The sequence below is a fragment of the Tachysurus vachellii genome, chromosome 16 (assembly GCF_030014155.1).
Source record: "Tachysurus vachellii isolate PV-2020 chromosome 16, HZAU_Pvac_v1, whole genome shotgun sequence".
Taxonomy (NCBI): domain Eukaryota; kingdom Metazoa; phylum Chordata; class Actinopteri; order Siluriformes; family Bagridae; genus Tachysurus; species Tachysurus vachellii.
The window spans coordinates 13,071,515-13,088,182 of NC_083475.1; the positions used below are offsets into that span (position 1 = coordinate 13,071,515).

Below are 16,668 nucleotides of genomic sequence, written 5' to 3' on the forward strand. Positions count from 1 at the left end.
GACATTTTATCATTTCAATTTAATGAGTTGCCACCCAACACAAGTTTTTGTATGTAGTGCATTTCTTGTTCTTACAAAATATCAGAATTATCTTAATATCTATATGTGTGGAGGTGCTTAGGTTCTTAGATTAAGACTGTGGTGTTACAGTTGAATGGTTTAAACATTTATTTATTCTACATTGAAATCTGCTTGCAGCAGCATAGGATTTGATTTTTGGTTTTATCAATTTACATACAGATACAGTAATTGATTAAATCGGTAACACTGACTATATTAATCACTGAGAAGGTAACACTTAACATTAGGCTTTACTTGTTAGCTTGTCCAAAATGAGGCATGTTTAAAGTTCACTATAGTAAAAAGGTACCAGTGGCTTCTCGTGTAACAACACATAACAACTGATCATAACGTGCACACTTTACTGAGGGGATGTAGCTCAGCGGTAGAGCGCACACTTTACTGAGGGGATGTAGCTCAGCGGTAGAGCACACACTTTACAGCAGGGATGTAGTTCAGCGGTAGAGCGCACACTTTACTGAGGGGATGTAGCTCAGCGGTAGAGCGCACACTTTACAGCGGGGATGTAGCTCAGCGGTAGAGCGCACACTTTACTGAGGGGATGTAGCTCAGCGGTAGAGCGCACACTTTACAGCGGGGATGTAGCTCAGCGGTAGAGCGCACACTTTACAGCGGGGATGTAGCTCAGCCGTAGAGCGCACACTTTACTGAGGGGATGTAGCTCAGCGGTAGAGCGCACACTTTACTGAGGGGATGTAGCTCAGCGGTAGAGCGCACACTTTACAGCAGGGATGTAGCTCAGCGGTAGAGCGCACACTTTACTGAGGGGATGTAGCTCAGCGGTAGAGCGCACACTTTACAGCGGGGATGTAGCTCAGCGGTAGAGGGCACACTTTACTGAGGGGATGTAGCACAGCGGTAGAGCGCACACTTTACAGCGGGGATATAGCTCAGTGGTAGAGCGCACACTTTACAATGGGGATGTAGCTCAGTGGTAGAGCGCACACTTTACTGTGGGGATGTAGCTCAGTGGTAGAGCGCACACTTACTGAGGGGATGTAGCTCAGTGGTAGAGCGCACACTTTACTGAGGGGATGTAGCTCAGTGGTAGAGTGCACACTTTACAGCGGGGATGTAGCTCAGTGGTAGAGCGCACACTTTACTGTGGGGATGTAGCTCAGTGGTAGAGCACACACTTTACTGTGGGGATGTAGCTCAGTGGTAGAGCGCACACTTACTGAGGGGATGTAGCTCAGTGGTAGAGCGCACACTTTACTGAGGGGATGTAGCTCAGTGGTAGAGCGCACACTTTACAGCGGGGATGTAGCTCAGTGGTAGAGCGCACACTTTACAGTGGGGATGTAGCTCAGTGGTAGAGCACACACTTTACTGTGGGGATGTAGCTCAGTGGTAGAGCGCACACTTACTGAGGGGATGTAGCTCAGTGGTAGAGCGCACACTTTACTGAGGGGATGTAGCTCAGCGGTAGAGCGCACACTTTACAGCGGGGATGTAGCTCAGCGGTAGAGCGCACACTTTACTGAGGGGATGTAGCACAGCGGTAGAGCGCACACTTTACTGAGGGGATGTAGCTCAGCGGTAGAGCGCACACTTTACTGAGGGGATGTAGCTCAGCGGTAGAGCGCACACTTTACTGAGGGGATGTAGCTCAGTGGTAGAGCGCACACTTTACAGCGGGGATGTAGCTCAGTGGTAGAGCGCATGCTTTGCATGTATGAGGCCCCGGGTTCAATCCCCGGCATCTCCAGCAAAGATGGCTTTTTAAAGGAGCACTTTATTAAAGTCCAAATAAAAACTGACAACAGCACAGAAATAAATAAACATACACTTAATGAGAAAATGTCTTGCGTGATCTGGATGACATTCACTGTCCTGATAGATGATCACTTTCACAGTTTTCTTTCCATTTCTAAAAATTCTAAAAAGCATATTTAAAAAATAACTGCACAATTAAAAAATATAACTAGGTTTGTAACGACACATCGATACAGTTAATTGTTTTTTTCTATGCGATGTAATGTCCTAAACAGTATATAGACTGTGCAATTAATAATAAACAATCTTTGTCGGGATTTCTGAGCTTTTATTTTGAATAACCGCCGTGCACCGCCTTAGTCACGTGACTAGTGAGCGATCCACTGTTGTTACTAACCTTCTGATATGATCTTGAAATGACGGTGAGTCTTTACGAGCTCTGAAAACCAGATATTTACAGAGACAAATAGGTCGAACACACAACCCATATACGCCATTACTTTGATTAAAGTTGTAGTTCATGTCCTGTTAATTCGTTTATTTTGCGTTTTGTATATTCTGAGCCTCCTGCTTGCCGTAGTTTGTTAAAAATACATAGTATAGAAGCACAGCACACTCCATATGCACACTATTGTCTAGCTGGTATTTGATGAATACTATTTTTAGTATTTATTATAATATTATGGATGTAACAATAGCTATATTTTAGCTATATTTCTTCTTCCTTCTCCTCTTCTTCTTCTTCTTCTTCTTCTTCTTCTTCTTCTTCTTCTCAACCGCAAATAAAGTTATATCACTTTGAAATCTTAAATTTTAAATTTAAATACATCACCCCAGTTACACTGAAATGACCCTGTGCCTTTCTCAAGGTTTACCACACATCATTATTTCATTAATATTTTAGTACATAAAAAATATAGGCAAATATGTATGAATTTATAAGGCTACAGTAAGAACAATGAGCTTCATCAACATCAGTCTGGCCACCTGAGTTAGAAGATAATCATGGCATTTAAACACAAGCCTCTTCATCTCTGCACTCCAGTGTAACTGTGCAAACAAAACAAAATGAACGGCGAGAAAAGTACACTTGGAAAGCAAGGTTTTAGACACGCTTTAGGCAGACAGTGGATGTACCACTGCATGTGTTGAACCGGATACTTCCACTGCTTGATCCCTGGCTGACAGCCGGGCACAGGTTCAGAATGTAATGTAAATATTGTTTCCATATTAATTAAGTAGATCTGTACAAGTATATTCTTTGAAACCTCAGTTTTCCTATTTTTTGACGGGATGACAGTCAATGATACCATAATACTGTGCCTTATGAATGACAGTTTATAATAATTTATTTTTGTTGATCTTGTCTTTTCTGCAAAAGGTTAAATAGTGCTTTGGAAAAAGGACAAGATGAGCAATCCACTTAGAGGAGAAGTTATCAGATTGTACAAGAATGTGAGAAAACTTTTGCATTTACAAATTATCTGCAGTTTTTCATCATGAATATGGAATGTCTGTGTACCTTTGCATTTACTGGAATGTTGGAATCAGCTGTAACATTACATTTTCAGGCAAAAATGTATACTATTATTTATTATTTTTGTTTTGTTTTAAAGCTTCTCTTTCTTGGAAGAGAATACCCAAAAGGCACAGTTTACTTCAGGGAGCGGCTAAAAGCAGCTTTTATGAAGAACAGAGATGTCACGGACCCTGAGAAGATTCGAAAGCTTATTGATAGAGGGGAATTTGTGATTAAGGAACTTGAGGCTCTTTATTTCCTCCGAAAATACAGAACCATGAAGAAACGCTATTATGACCCAGAACACTGAGGCCATCATGTCTGTACAATTGGCCAAATCCTATATAGTGGATAAAGCATTTATAAACATTATTATGATGTTTCATTGTGTTGACAAAAAGCATCAACTATCAACTAAAAAGCAAAAATTATTTCAGGCTTATCCTTTTTCTATTTTAAGATGAATATACAGTGTTGTTGATGCAGTATTGGTATCCATTGTACAGATCACAATGTGCAAAATGCCACTTGGGTGAAAAAAACAACAACAAAAAGCATTACCACCATATGAAGAGAAATTATCCTGATATGAACAAAGACTATTCTCAACTGGCACTGATTTGTAAATAACACTTTATATGTGATATTTGATAAGAGTGAATGCGACAATAAATAAATAGATTAGGCATAGACTTTATGTGTTTTGTTTATTTGATATATATCATGTTATTTTCATATCTAAGATCAATTTTCACATACATCGCCTAGAGGAGAGATCTGAAATTGTGTCCTATTAATAAAATCATCTTAAACTCAGATTTGGAAACAATACATATGCAATTAGAAAGAAATAGCAAGTTTGTGGGAATAGTGATGTACAGCATTGTAATGAATGTTTAGTGATGTTGGGTTATAGTAGAGTTAATATTCAGGAAAGGCTGAAGACTGACAGTTTTATGTTGATGGGTGAAGACTTTATGTTGACTCACTGCTAAATGGGTGGTCAGAACTTAAGTTTTCAGTATTCTTTATCAATTTTCAAGATAAAATAGCTTCATTTTTTCTAGCATAGAGATGATTAAAGTAAAATCTTTAAGCTACCAAAATGAACGCATTTTTATTTCTATTACAATTTATTTTCAGACATTACTCTGCTTCCTGTTTGGATAAACAAGCTCAGCTCGTCGGCTCTGTTTTCCTTCAAATTACCACTGGGTTGGATTTGTGGAGTCCAGAAGATTCACACTGAAATAATAAATGTTACTCTGAATAAATGTTAGCCAGTTTGGATGTCTGCATTTTGACCACATAGAAGAACTTCAGTTGAGAGTTCAGTTAGTTCTTGTCGATATAGATCTTTATATTTTATGTGAAGATGTGCATCAGGGACAGTGGTAAACACAAGCCATACTTTTGGCCCACTTTACTAACAAGCATAGAGAAGATGAACTAAAAATACTTGTTAATTAAACAGCTCACACTTACCTTCTACTTTACTATTTTGTAGCTCTTGTATCAGTTTAAATCCTCCTTTACTAATATAAGGCCTGGTTCCTGTTTACATTTACAGGAGGTTTTAAATGTATAGGATTTTCCTAATATTTATTCACTGAGTACTGTAGATACATAACCAGGTCTAAAATAATGCCATAAGTGCAGAGAAATACAGAGAAACATCAGGGTTTGCTCAACACTCTGAACCCTGGCTTGCAACAATAATGTTTATTATATACTACAAATCATTATGCAAAAAGACATTCACACCTATCTGCAGCGTCGTCCTGCTACGCTGAAAGAAAATAGAGTCACTTGAAGATATGTTGGGAGAATAGTATTATTATTTTTTTTTTTGCCTAGTCAAAAGATACGTGTTGAGTGTCAGCGTTGAGTGGAGAATTTCAGTTTAGTTCTCATACATACTGGGTTTCAGATTCAACGGGAAATTGTCTGTCAGGGCCAGTGGTAGAATTGTGACAGATACACAAGCTTGCAAATAAAAGGTGTATGAAAAGATATGAAAGCTTGCAGGATGAGTGCAAAGAAGATGAGTTTAAAGACAACTAAAAATATCCTATACAGATCTGTGTGTTTGAGTTTTTGTGATATCCAGCTCCACATCACAAAATGCAAGGTTGGTTCTGCCAGATTTCTCTTTCTCTGTAACCATGTCAAGTCTATCTGTATTTCCTGTGGCCTAAAAAAATGAAAATGGGCCAAAATTGTATTGTAGAAACACTGCAATAATAATAATTACATTTATGCAAAAATAAAACTGCTTATACTTACCTGCTTTAGTAATTTGTAGATCTTATAGCAAGTTAAATCCTCCTTCATTAATGTCAGGCCTGGTTCTAGTTTTAATCTTCTACCCCCTACACAGAAAATATGAAAAAAAGGTTATACATTGCAGTATAAGACACTGTTTTCTTTTGTAGAATTGAATACAGCTTACCTGAGAACAAACTCACAGTCTGCCCGATAACTATGCAAACTAGAGTTCCCAGTGGGCAGAAATACATGTAAGAGAGTGAGTACCAGTAATCAGCCAGCAAAGGCCTGAAGAAACAAGATACGCACGTAAGTGAATTTTAGTTTTTTAGAATTTTAGAATTTTAGTACAGCTGTCAATTTTAGAATCTTTTAAATATATTTATTCACTGAGTTATCCAATAACAAGGTGTAAATTGCCACAATGTCAGTACATCGTAGTCAGGGTTTCCAAGAATATACTGCAGCCTACACACATGGTACACACTCACGGTCACCTGACCTCTAAACCATCACACCTGTCACAAATCATTACTGGACATTCACACACACTCTCACTCACTCACTCACACACTCACTCACTCATTTTCTACCGCTTATCCGAACTACCTCGGGTTTCACACACACTATCACTGCAAATTAAATGCTCAGCTTGTGAATTCATCTGATTAAAATGACTTTGTTCTCTGTTCAGGTTTGTACTTTGATACTTTCATTACTTTGATGTTTGTGCTTTATAAACCCTTGTAGTTCTCTCTGTGCCTCATGACCTTGCTTTATGTTTTTGGATTCATCTGTCAGCTATTTCATTAAAAGACACTCTCAACTGCAACTGAATCCATCTCAGCCTCCTCTTATGACACACAAGTGTAATGAAGTACAAACAAACACCCAGGACCAGTATCCAAGTGTTATACTACAGACAAAATTCATATCTTATTGGTCTCAGGCACACAACTATACACAGCACAGTGCTTTTTCCAACTGTCCATGACAGAAAAAACTAGAATTTAAATAAACAGAAATTTAAAAAGGAAAACTATAAAGGATTTTAGGTGACAGCAACTATATAGACTATATTTGGTATTTAATTGTGCAGTTGTGCAGTCACTCAAACTGCTAATAATTCAATTCATAAAGTCAAAGATCCCAAACAATAATATTAACCCATAATTACACCAAATCGTTATGTAAAAAGCTTCACACCTGTCCATAGCTTTGTGCTGCTCAGCTGAAGTGACATAGCTTGCCTGTGTTGAGTAGCTTGTCCAGTTCAGTACGTAATTTTCATCTGTGGTGATGTTGCAACCGTGTGTCTGTAAAGAAAGAGGCCTGATGTTCTCTGCTAAAGGCTTGTAGATCTGAGCTCCGACACAAACCCAGAGTGACACGATTAATCCGCTGAGCAGTCCAGCCAAGCCTCCCTGAAACATACGTGTAATAATATCACAATTCAACACAGCACTGCTAACAACATGGATCTGATATTGTGACAAATCACAAGAACTTATATAAAACTGTAATCTTTGACAAATTGTTGTGTCACTTCAGGTGGTAACAGTTATTCTGTATTATGACAGGCCTCATCACACCTCCTTATCATTAATAATTGTCCTGTAACAGCATGTACTGTCATGTTTTAGTCCACTTATATATTTATTTCTTCTTTCACAATTATAATGGCTAATCGATTATAATCGATTATAATCACAATTATAATCTCAAACCATCTCAACAAAGGAATCAAAAGAGTAAAAGCAAGAATAACAAAACAATGGAATTATAATAACAGGAAAATTCTCACGTGTGAGTGTCATTGAGAACGCCACCTGCCGTAGCATAAAGGAGCAAGCTACAAAACACGTGTCCTTCCTCGGAGAACAATCCGACACTCGCTAATCTGTTTGCCTTCTAAAAAAATCTTTATTTGATTTAATCAGGGTTTGGTTATCACCTTTATTGTTTTTCATTTATCTTCTGAGGTTTTTTTTGCCCATGTTTCCTCTTGTATGTAGCAAAGCTAACACTCTTGTTTTTATACATTCTTTTAGGATCATATGCTGAACATCTAGATGTGAATCATCATACTGACATTGGAATTAGCAGAAGGAAACAGGATGCCTAAAGAGAAAAGGCCCAACAGAGGTCCACCAAGAGCACCAAGAACACTGATAGTTGTCTGGAAAGTAAAGCAGAGATAAATCTCAAAATGTCTAACATGCCATATACATGTGTTGTATGTGTAGTGCCTGTCTCTTGATTGTTACCTGTAACAATCCTCCCATCAAAGATGCAACACCAGCCAGCCCAATGCATGCTATTCCATAGAACACACCTGCACCAGTTACATATGGCAGTAAAATATAGCTTTTAACAACAAATCTAGTGTACAACACTACGACTTACAGCTTCTACACATTGTCATGTAAAACTAAACTTCTCACTCAGTCCTTTTGATGCCCAGGAAAGATGTTGCTGTGACAAGCTGAAGTATGGTCCAATCAGATCTGCAATTGTCACTGCAGCTAGAGCGTTTACACTGGACGAGACTGTGCTGTTATATGCAACACGCACATAAACACAGAAATTAGCATTATTATTTTAGACATCCAGTGCTTGTTTTGATGAGTAAAATTTTATATCTAGATTCTGCCATAAAAATATTGGATGTTTTTTTAATTTAAAGTTTTGTGTGTTTTCAACCGACACATATCCTACTGTTTAAGTTCATGAAGTTATTTCAGGTCTGTTGGCATAAACCTTCTTATGTTTCTAGCACTGGTTAATAGTTATGATACAATGTTTACATCACATTTTTGCATCACGTTACAGCAAACTTGTAAGTATAATGTATATACTACATTGATCAGACCTCAGTGTGCCACTGTACGCTGCTGCCACAAACAGGCCAGGAATGCCAGGGAAGTCCCCCAGGATGTCCATTACCAGGTACGGCATGAGCTTTCAACATCACATGACAGGTTTTAGGAAACAATATTGGAGTATATGGTGCATATATATAATCTGTAGTACTATCTGTACTATACATATATACATATATATATATATAGTACTTACCTGGTCCGGAGCAGACACCATTTTTGCTGTCCATGGATCACAGTTCTTATAAAATGAATACAAACACAAACCACAAAATCCTGAAGACAGAAGAATGGCCCAGAGTGACACCAAGTTTATATACAGTGACCTACAAAGAGACAAACAGTTAATTTACAGCGTATCTTTTGTCTTTATATGGCACTTGAAACTTAAAGAGTGTGTCTTCTCATGAAGTGCTCACATTTTGGCATGGAGAAGAGTCTTGCAGGACACATATCTCTGCACCTGAGCTTGATTAATACCATACATACTGGTCCAGATAAATGTAGTGCCGATGAGGATGGTCCAGAATGTGTGCCTCCTCAGAGGGCTGGGATCAAAGCTGAGACAGAGAGATGAAGAAAATCAAAGTATTTCTGCACTACAGCATTAACGTTCTTATTGTCACAGAGACATACAGTTCATTCATAGTGTACCTTTTGCATTTTTATGGATGGCAGCTGAAACTGACATCGTCTGTCTTTATCCTGATGCAAAGCCCTAAGTGTTTTTGCTGTTGGTTAATTTTCTATAACAGTAGCTCCTATTGTAACTTGCTGATCTGGTGTTGATTATTTTCTGTGAGGAGATATTTCTGTAACAGTCTCTACAGGTATGAACTTACAGATACAAGTAGGAAATGGAAAAAATGGCAGATACAGTATGACTCTAATTCAGATACAGTGCATATGCATGCAGCTGTGTGCAGCTGTTAATGTAAGATATGTAATATATGCTGCACAAAATCAGGTTAAGGTAGAACATGTTGTGCAGGCAAGTCCAAGCTCTTGTCCTATGTGTGAAAAGAAGCTCCTCCTCATTCTCTCTGTGACTGCAACCCATTGTTCAGATGGCTGAGGTCCTACACTTTCTTTATGGTCTTGGTCCAGCACTGCTTGCTGCACATAAACTGTAGGTTACAGAGCTCAGTGTGGATGAAAAGCTCTTTGTGTCAGGATTCTCTCAATGCTAAACCGTTCTTTAGCACCTTAGAGGGCAGTTTAAAATCTCTTAAGGTAAAGGTGTTCCTCACCAGAGTGTTGATGTGACACTGCCATGACAGGTTCTGTGTGATGTGAACACCAAGTTATTGGAAATTGTCCACTCTCTCTACAGGGGAACTGTTGATCCTAAGGTGGTGGAAACAGTTCCCCAGGCTTTTAAACTCCTCCAGGTAGGCCTTCATATCCTTGTCAGAGATCAGGACCAACACAATAGTGTCGTCTTGACAATAGCGGTAGAGTTGGAAGTGCACACACAATCATAAGTGTACAATGAGTACAGTAGTGTGTTCAGGACACAACCTTAGGGTGCTCCAGGGCTAAAGGTGAGGGAGGATAAGACATAATATGCCTAATAACATCTAGAGTGTTTAATCTAGAGTGTTCTCTAATAATGTAAGCATTTGCCTGATTAATACTTTTTGATTCATTGCTTTACTTGCTTTGTAACTGTGTACAGTTAACTCACTCCCATATGTTGAGTCGTCCACCATCAGCAGAGTCCTTGAAGATGACAGAGACCCCGCCCTGTAGAAGCACTGATTGGACAATGACAGCCAGGAACCCAGCCAGCATGATGATCATCTGGAACACGTCGGTCCACACCACAGCCTTTAATCCCCCCTGCAGGAGTGTGGTGTTAGTTAAATAGCATTAATACGATAAACTAAAGCTTAGCTTGGTTTTTTTATTTGATTAAAACTTACCAAGGTGCAGTAGAAGGTACAAACCACTCCAGTTGATATCAAAGCTCCCCACAGACTTATTCCTGTCACTAAGAGAAAGTTAAAATGTTTTTTTTAAAGTTTTTTTTATGTGCACTTTGCCTAATGTACAGTACATGCCTCACTATGCATTAATTCTTCTGTGCACCTGTGTTCACTGACAAAACTCTTAAGATTATGCAACATTGTGTACACAACACATTCATTATTAATTTATTAAACAGTTACAGTGGCTTCCATAATGTTTGGAAAAAAGGCATCTATTTTTTAGTTGCCTCTTTACGCCACAGTTTTAAATGTGTACTTAAACAATGCTCATGTGGTGCACATTCTCAGATTCTAAATAAAGTATATTTGTTTAAATACATTGAAGTTTTACCATGTAGACATTGCATCATTTTTTATGTACAGCCCTGACATTTCAAGGCACAATTACGTTTGGGACATACAGTAGCATTAGTTTGTTCAATAAATGATGCAATTTAAGTCATGTTTATTAATTTGTTGCTCATCCATTGCTTGCACTGACTGCTTAAAGTCTGTGACTCATACACACCACCAGGTATTGAGTATCTTTCTGGCAGACTGGCACTGCTTGAGGCTAGTTTTTTCCTTAGCGTATGAAAGGTGCTCAGTGGGATTTGGTTCAGTTGGTTGGTTGACTCAGTCACATGAAAAATTTCCAGGTTTTAGCTTAGAAAAGGAGATTTCCCAATACTTTAATAGTTACTAAACTCACCAGCTCTCTCTTTCTTGTAAAAATGCTCAAAACATTTGATTTTGCTTCTCCAAAAGAGTAGAATTTTTTTCTTCTTTTTTTGTTGTTGTTGTTAAAAATATTTTTGTAGAATACTTTATATTTTGTCTGAGTTTTAGTTCATTAGCACCCCAATGCAAATGTAAATAATGTTATCAGCTTACACTGGGCAATTCATTAGCCCATAATGAAAGAGTAGATGATTTATTAATCCTATAACTGGGTTAACGTCATGTTTAAACAGTATGTACAGTATGCTGCTAAGGAGTTGTTAAGGCTTACCTTGGTTTAGAGCCAAAGCTGGTGCATAGATAACCACTCCAGTGTACATTAACTGAGGAATGAGAAAAAAGAACATTATTTACAAACTGTGTATTCAGAGTCAAAAAAAATGAAAAAGTCATTTTGCGTTATAAGATATAGTTTTGCAGTAAAATGGTTCACTGTCTGAATGATGAACAGCACTGTCCCAAACAGCCTAACCACTTTGTTGAACCGCAACTCCAGGTACTGCAGAAAAACAGCATCATAATGAATACTATAGATATCTGTGCTAAAATAATATATTTTTTCTATCATTTTAATAAAACAAAGGAAATAATGAAATGAAGCAAAATGGGGTCTTCAAAGTTACGACCTGCAGAATAAGATTTTAAAAGAAATCTTCTGCGATGACAAAAAACCCAGCCAAGTGGCTGAGCCAAGAAGTACCTTACCTCATACGTGCTTGTTATTCCTAGCCTATAGAAGATAGGAAGGAAGACCTCTGAGCTGATGGCCACCATCAGGACAAAGCCTAAGCAGCTTAAAACAAAGATAGCTCCATTACAGTAGACCTCCACTGGTGTTGCCAACACCGTGATAGCTGACATGAAGCTGGCCGTCAGTGACAGAGCAATGGGTACAGCTGTCATACTCTGGCCACCCACCAGAAAATCCCTGATGGTCTGCTGTTGGCGCTGGGCGAAAGCATAATAAACACCGATAGCTGCTGAGATGACCAGCATGAGGGCAAAAACCACATAGTCCCAAGTACTGAAGGATGATGCTGGATTCTCCTTGGTCTCCATTATGTTGTGATGCAAAGTGATATAAAAGTGAGATATATAGCAGTATAGAGTCTGTGTGTATACCACCAGTAAATATGAGTATTTATTAAGCATAAATGATAAGTAATAGTAGCAGAGGAATTAGTGCTCTGAGCATATCTTTGTATTAGTGAGAATAAGACATGCTTCCCTGGACAGAAAGCACAACTCTCTACATCTCCTTCACTCGAGGGCTCTTATTATTTCTGAACCTGCCATTAGCCCTCCCTCTGCTTTGCTCAGTGCTTGGCATTCCATACATATTTCGTGTGTTCAGCCTTCCACAGAATCAACCTCCGAATTATTGCTACTGTTTATTAAACATACATTTATTAAAATCATTTTTAATAAAAATTATGTGAGTTAGGGGACAAAAGCCTAACCTACAATCTGAAGTACATTTACATTTACAGCATTTGGCAGATGCTCTTAAGCAGAGTGACATAAAAAAATTATTTTAAGTCTCTATCATTGGATATAAACTCTGGGTCTGTAAAATAAGAACCTGTTTTGGGCACAGAGCAATCTATTGCTACCATGGGCCTAAAACACTGTTCAAAGTTTTCAAAGAAAGTGCTCGTTCAAGTATTTCATGAAGAAGTAGGTCTTCAAGCGTCGGTGACTCAGCTGTCCGGACCCCTAGAAGTACTTGAGCTGCTGTGAGTCGTTCTGACAGTGCTGTGTTAGTGGGTGTTGATTGAGTGTGACTTGATTTTATTTCACCCTTTTTATACCCTATTTCCTCCCAAAATAGTTAACTAGTTCTCCCGATTACAGAACAAATACCAAACAGGGAGAGTGGTGCAACATGTCTGAGACTAACCACTGGATCTCAAACTGCTGCTCATGCTGCATCACAGGGCTGCGGAACACAATTAAAAGAACATATTATAACGCACTGTTTTGGGCGCAGAACAATTTATTGCTATCTACTTAGTGTATAACTTTAAGTTATAATAAATTTTAGCATATAAATTTTAGTCTAAAATTTCTTTATTTTATTTCTTTAGTTTATTTCTTTAAGTAGGATACGTTAAAAAACTTTTTGTTAAAAAAAAACATTGTAGTGTAAATGAAAATGTGTTTATTTTTGAAAATGTGTTCACATATATAAATGAGACATTTTGTAAAGAAAAAAACACTAAACGAGGACCTTTATTTTGAAGCATATTTCTAACGCTGGTTCATCCAAAATGGCTGCGCCCTGACACGGCGTGTGTAGTAACAGTTTTCTTACCAAACATGAAAAGTACTGTTTTTTAACATACTGCGTTTTTTCTCCTAATCTTCTATTCGCTCAAAACAGTCTAGAAAATGAAGCTAAAGGCCAAACCTTTGTCTCACAAATCAGAAAACACTTACAGGGTAAGTTTAAGTCAGAACAGCAGCTAGCATAAAGCTACTGAGTGCAGAACAGCATGAGTAAAGCTTGATGACATAAACACCGTGTAAAGAGAAACGATTGTTTAAGTTTAGGATCAATACATTTTTTAACAATGCATGTTTGCCGTGTAATGAAATAGTTAAGTTGTTATATGATGTAATTCATTAGCTCACTGCTATACAGCTACTGTATTTATACCATGTTTTCTTTATATGGATACAGTTCCTCACATTTTCCGAAAGACTTGCAAATGTGAACATCGATGTGATCCATCGGATTGATCGGACAGGGAGTTACAATGAGGTGGGTTTAACTGTAGGGTTTAATACACAGTCACTTTTAAGGAGTTTTGTGTTGATCTGAAGCCTATTTCTTCCTATTAGGAGGTAGAAACCTACTTTTTTGAAGGTTTAAGAAAATGGAGGGACCTGAACCAGACAGATCACTTCAGTAAGTGAAATCTTTTTTGTGATTTGATTTTGGTTTGGATTTCTTTGTCATGTTACCCGTCCTTATTGACTATATAAAGTATTTGTAAATAATCCCTTTCCTCGTCTCTCTCCTCTCCATCTTTTATCGGATGTATGTATCGTTTTTATTGCACTGCTGTAGAGTACAAGCATGTCAACCTAAAACAGATTTTGTGCACATGACAAATAAACTTCCTATAACGTGTTGGGAATAATTGCACGCTTTTGCCTTGCAGCTGCCTTTTCAAAGGAGGTTTTCCACAAGAGTCAGTCGTTCCACATGTTGGTGTTCCACCAAAATGCCATAGTGGAAAGTCTGAAGACTCATCTGTCTGTGAAGAACAGCCTAGCTAACCAACCACTTCTGGAGTAAGCTTCACCGTTACTATCGAATAGTTAAGCTTCTCTACCACAGACTGCTAGTTTGGGTTACTGCCCAAGTTTTCTTATTATTCTCAGATAGGACAGTAATGAAGTAGAAGGGAAAAATTTATGAAATGCATTGTGGCTATAATGTATGCTTTTTAAAAGTAATTAAAGTTGTATTCTCTTTGGAACATGGAGTTTTAGGATCAGGGTTAGCATAATACGGCTAGACTTTGATCTATTACCACCATAAAGCGTTTCAGGGAAGGACACAATCTGTAATGCTATGGTTTTTTTTTTGTTTGGCACAACAAATTTGTATATTTAATGTTGTGTAACGTCCATGAACTGATCTGATAAGAAAAGTTGTTTCCTCAACAGCGTCTCTTGTCTGTCTCTCTCTCTTCAAGTTAGTGAGAGAATGTGATTATTGACACGAGACTCCTTTTAAAGATGGAAAAAAACAACAAAAAACATTTTGCAAATAACTTGCTCTGTAGCATGCAGCATACAGCTACATGCTTAACACGTGGTCTTTCAAATAAAACGTGAAATTGTCTCAGTGTGTCTCAGTGATTGACTATAATAGTCACTGAACCAAAAACCAATAGACCAAAAAAGGGATATACCAACAACATGAAGCAGTGTGAGGAGATAAAGCATAAATACTCTGCCTCTTTTTTCATAGTCTTGTGGTGCAGTTTGCACGTGACCTTCAGACAGACTTTTACCCTCACTTTCCTGACTTCTTCATCATCATCACCTCATTGCTCGAGACCCAGAATACTGAGGTGCTGGAGTGGGCTTTCACCTGCCTCTCCTACCTCTATAAGTATTTATGGAGGCTAATGGTGAAGGATATAAACAAGATGTACAGGTGAGTGAAAGAGCAAAGAAGCTGAATGACTATTTGCAGTCTTTTTTTTTTGTTATATTGTTTACACTGTCTCTCCTCAGTCTTTACAGTAAGCTTCTGGCACACAAGAAAGAGCACATCCGTAACTTTGCAGCTGAGAGTTTTTCCTTTTTAATGAGAAAGGTAAGAGACTTTACAAGTAACATACAGTTAATTAGTGGTGATTCTACGACAGGTCACTAATTCTGTGTTTGTCAGGTTTCAGATTTTGACAGCCTATTCACGCTGATGTTTATGGACCTGGAGCAATGTTCTCAGAAGGCAAAGGGAGTCGGGCAGCTCATCTTTGAGATGTGCAAAGGAGTCTGCAATATGTTCCACTCGTGCACCAATACAGTGAGTTGATATAGATACTTTTTTTAATACTGTATTCATATCACAATATTCATATCTGTAACACCAATCATTGTACTGCATTCATATGCTATATTATTCTATATTTTGTCTGTTTATTTTTCCCTGTAAAGCTAATTCCATTTAGTTTACGGCTCATTTTATTTTTTTATTTTACTTCACTTTTTTAAATTCCATGTAAAATTATTTTAATAACATACACATTCGTAAAAAGCATTTCACTGCATGTTATACTGTCATATTGGAATTTAGGAAGATTTAATGCATCGTCGTTCTTCTATGTTGGTGTTTTTCTCTGATAACCACTTTTAGTCCAGTTAAAAAACTTTAGTGTCATTTCAACAACAGTGAAATAAAAGAAGGTTTATACAGGATCCTGATGCTACATAAAACAACACAACTGAGGACTAGAAAGTAAATAAGAATTAACCCATTGGCATAAAGTGTATATGTGCAACCTTGTGCAAACACAATAACAATACAATACAGGACAGATACATGTAAATGAATAAAATAATTGAAATGATGCGTGAAGCTATGATTACACAAATAGCTATGTTTCTATATTTAACAAGTAAAATGAACATACTGAACAGTGGTGACTAAAGCGGTTAAGGCTCTGGGTCGGGGATCAGGGTTTAAAGCCCGACGCTACCAAGCTGTCACTGTCGTTCCCTTGAGAAAGGCCCCTAACCCTCGCTGCACTAAGCGTGCTGTATCATGGCTGATCCTGCGCTCAGACCCTAACCTCCAATGTTGGGATATGTGAAGAAAGAATTTCACTGTGCTGTAATTTATACGTGACAAATAAAGGCTTATTCTTCTAAAACATCACAACCAACTGCAGTGTTCTATCTGTAAGCACTTTATTATAACGTTGTGTTGTTCTTTCCCAGCATTGAGGCTGAATTCATATTTGAACTA

The 16,668-nt window shown here is 37.9% G+C and overlaps 3 protein-coding genes and 1 non-coding gene across 5 annotated transcripts in view; 3 read left to right on the plus strand and 1 right to left on the minus strand.

The window, feature by feature from the left end:
• The first annotated feature begins 1,717 nt into the window (after positions 1–1,717).
• Positions 1,718–1,789, plus strand: trnaa-ugc (transfer RNA alanine (anticodon UGC)). Its single transcript has one exon. It is a non-coding gene; the product is annotated as a tRNA-Ala (tRNA).
• A 369-nt stretch (positions 1,790–2,158) lies between these two features.
• On the plus strand, positions 2,159–4,008 carry lyrm5a (LYR motif containing 5a). 2 transcript variants are annotated; one of them, XM_060890026.1, is made up of 3 exons: positions 2,159–2,218; positions 3,163–3,252; positions 3,414–4,008. In XM_060890026.1, exons 2-3 carry the CDS (start codon positions 3,208–3,210, stop codon positions 3,624–3,626), a joined length of 258 nt encoding a protein of 85 aa, XP_060746009.1. In that variant the 5' UTR covers positions 2,159–2,218; positions 3,163–3,207; the 3' UTR covers positions 3,627–4,008. The 2 variants fall into 2 exon arrangements, with proteins under 2 accessions (XP_060746009.1, XP_060746010.1); XM_060890027.1 differs by having other exon boundaries at positions 2,161–2,219; positions 3,179–3,252.
• Positions 4,009–4,987: 979 nt separating this feature from the next.
• Positions 4,988–12,236, minus strand: slc5a8 (solute carrier family 5 member 8). Its single transcript, XM_060889223.1, has 15 exons — positions 11,883–12,236; positions 11,611–11,676; positions 11,449–11,500; positions 10,392–10,459; positions 10,154–10,308; positions 8,886–9,026; positions 8,663–8,792; positions 8,457–8,545; positions 8,029–8,138; positions 7,852–7,919; positions 7,677–7,763; positions 6,791–7,008; positions 5,769–5,872; positions 5,593–5,688; positions 4,988–5,503 (listed from the first exon to the last, which is right to left on the minus strand). The coding sequence occupies exons 1-15, from the start codon at positions 12,234–12,236 to the stop codon at positions 5,388–5,390; spliced, it is 1,854 nt and encodes a 617-aa protein (XP_060745206.1). The 3' UTR covers positions 4,988–5,387.
• A 1,212-nt stretch (positions 12,237–13,448) lies between these two features.
• The window catches only part of utp20 (UTP20 small subunit processome component), a 32,415-nt gene continuing 29,195 nt past the window's right edge, over positions 13,449–16,668 (plus strand). Inside the window, exons 1-7 of the mRNA XM_060890100.1 lie at positions 13,449–13,619; positions 13,861–13,941; positions 14,022–14,088; positions 14,345–14,477; positions 15,163–15,351; positions 15,432–15,513; positions 15,589–15,726. Coding sequence (XP_060746083.1) covers positions 13,569–13,619; positions 13,861–13,941; positions 14,022–14,088; positions 14,345–14,477; positions 15,163–15,351; positions 15,432–15,513; positions 15,589–15,726 — 741 coding nt within the window. The 5' untranslated portion in view covers positions 13,449–13,568. The remainder of the gene's footprint in view (positions 13,620–13,860; positions 13,942–14,021; positions 14,089–14,344; positions 14,478–15,162; positions 15,352–15,431; positions 15,514–15,588; positions 15,727–16,668) is intronic.

Excerpts from the sequence above, each read along its gene's own strand:
- lyrm5a (XM_060890026.1), top strand. The coding sequence starts at position 3,208 with ATGAGCAATCCACTTAGAGGAGAAGTTATCAGATTGTACAAGAAT. Across the intron at positions 3,253-3,413 it reads TTATCAGATTGTACAAGAAT|CTTCTCTTTCTTGGAAGAGA; the intron begins GTGAGAAAACTT and ends TTTGTTTTAAAG.
- slc5a8 (XM_060889223.1), bottom strand. The coding sequence starts at position 12,236 with ATGGAGACCAAGGAGAATCCAGCATCATCCTTCAGTACTTGGGACTAT. Across the intron at positions 11,501-11,610 it reads TGCTGTTCATCATTCAGACA|TTAATGTACACTGGAGTGGT; the intron begins GTGAACCATTTT and ends CTCATTCCTCAG. Across the intron at positions 8,139-8,456 it reads GCGTACAGTGGCACACTGAG|CACAGTCTCGTCCAGTGTAA; the intron begins GTCTGATCAATG and ends TGCATATAACAG.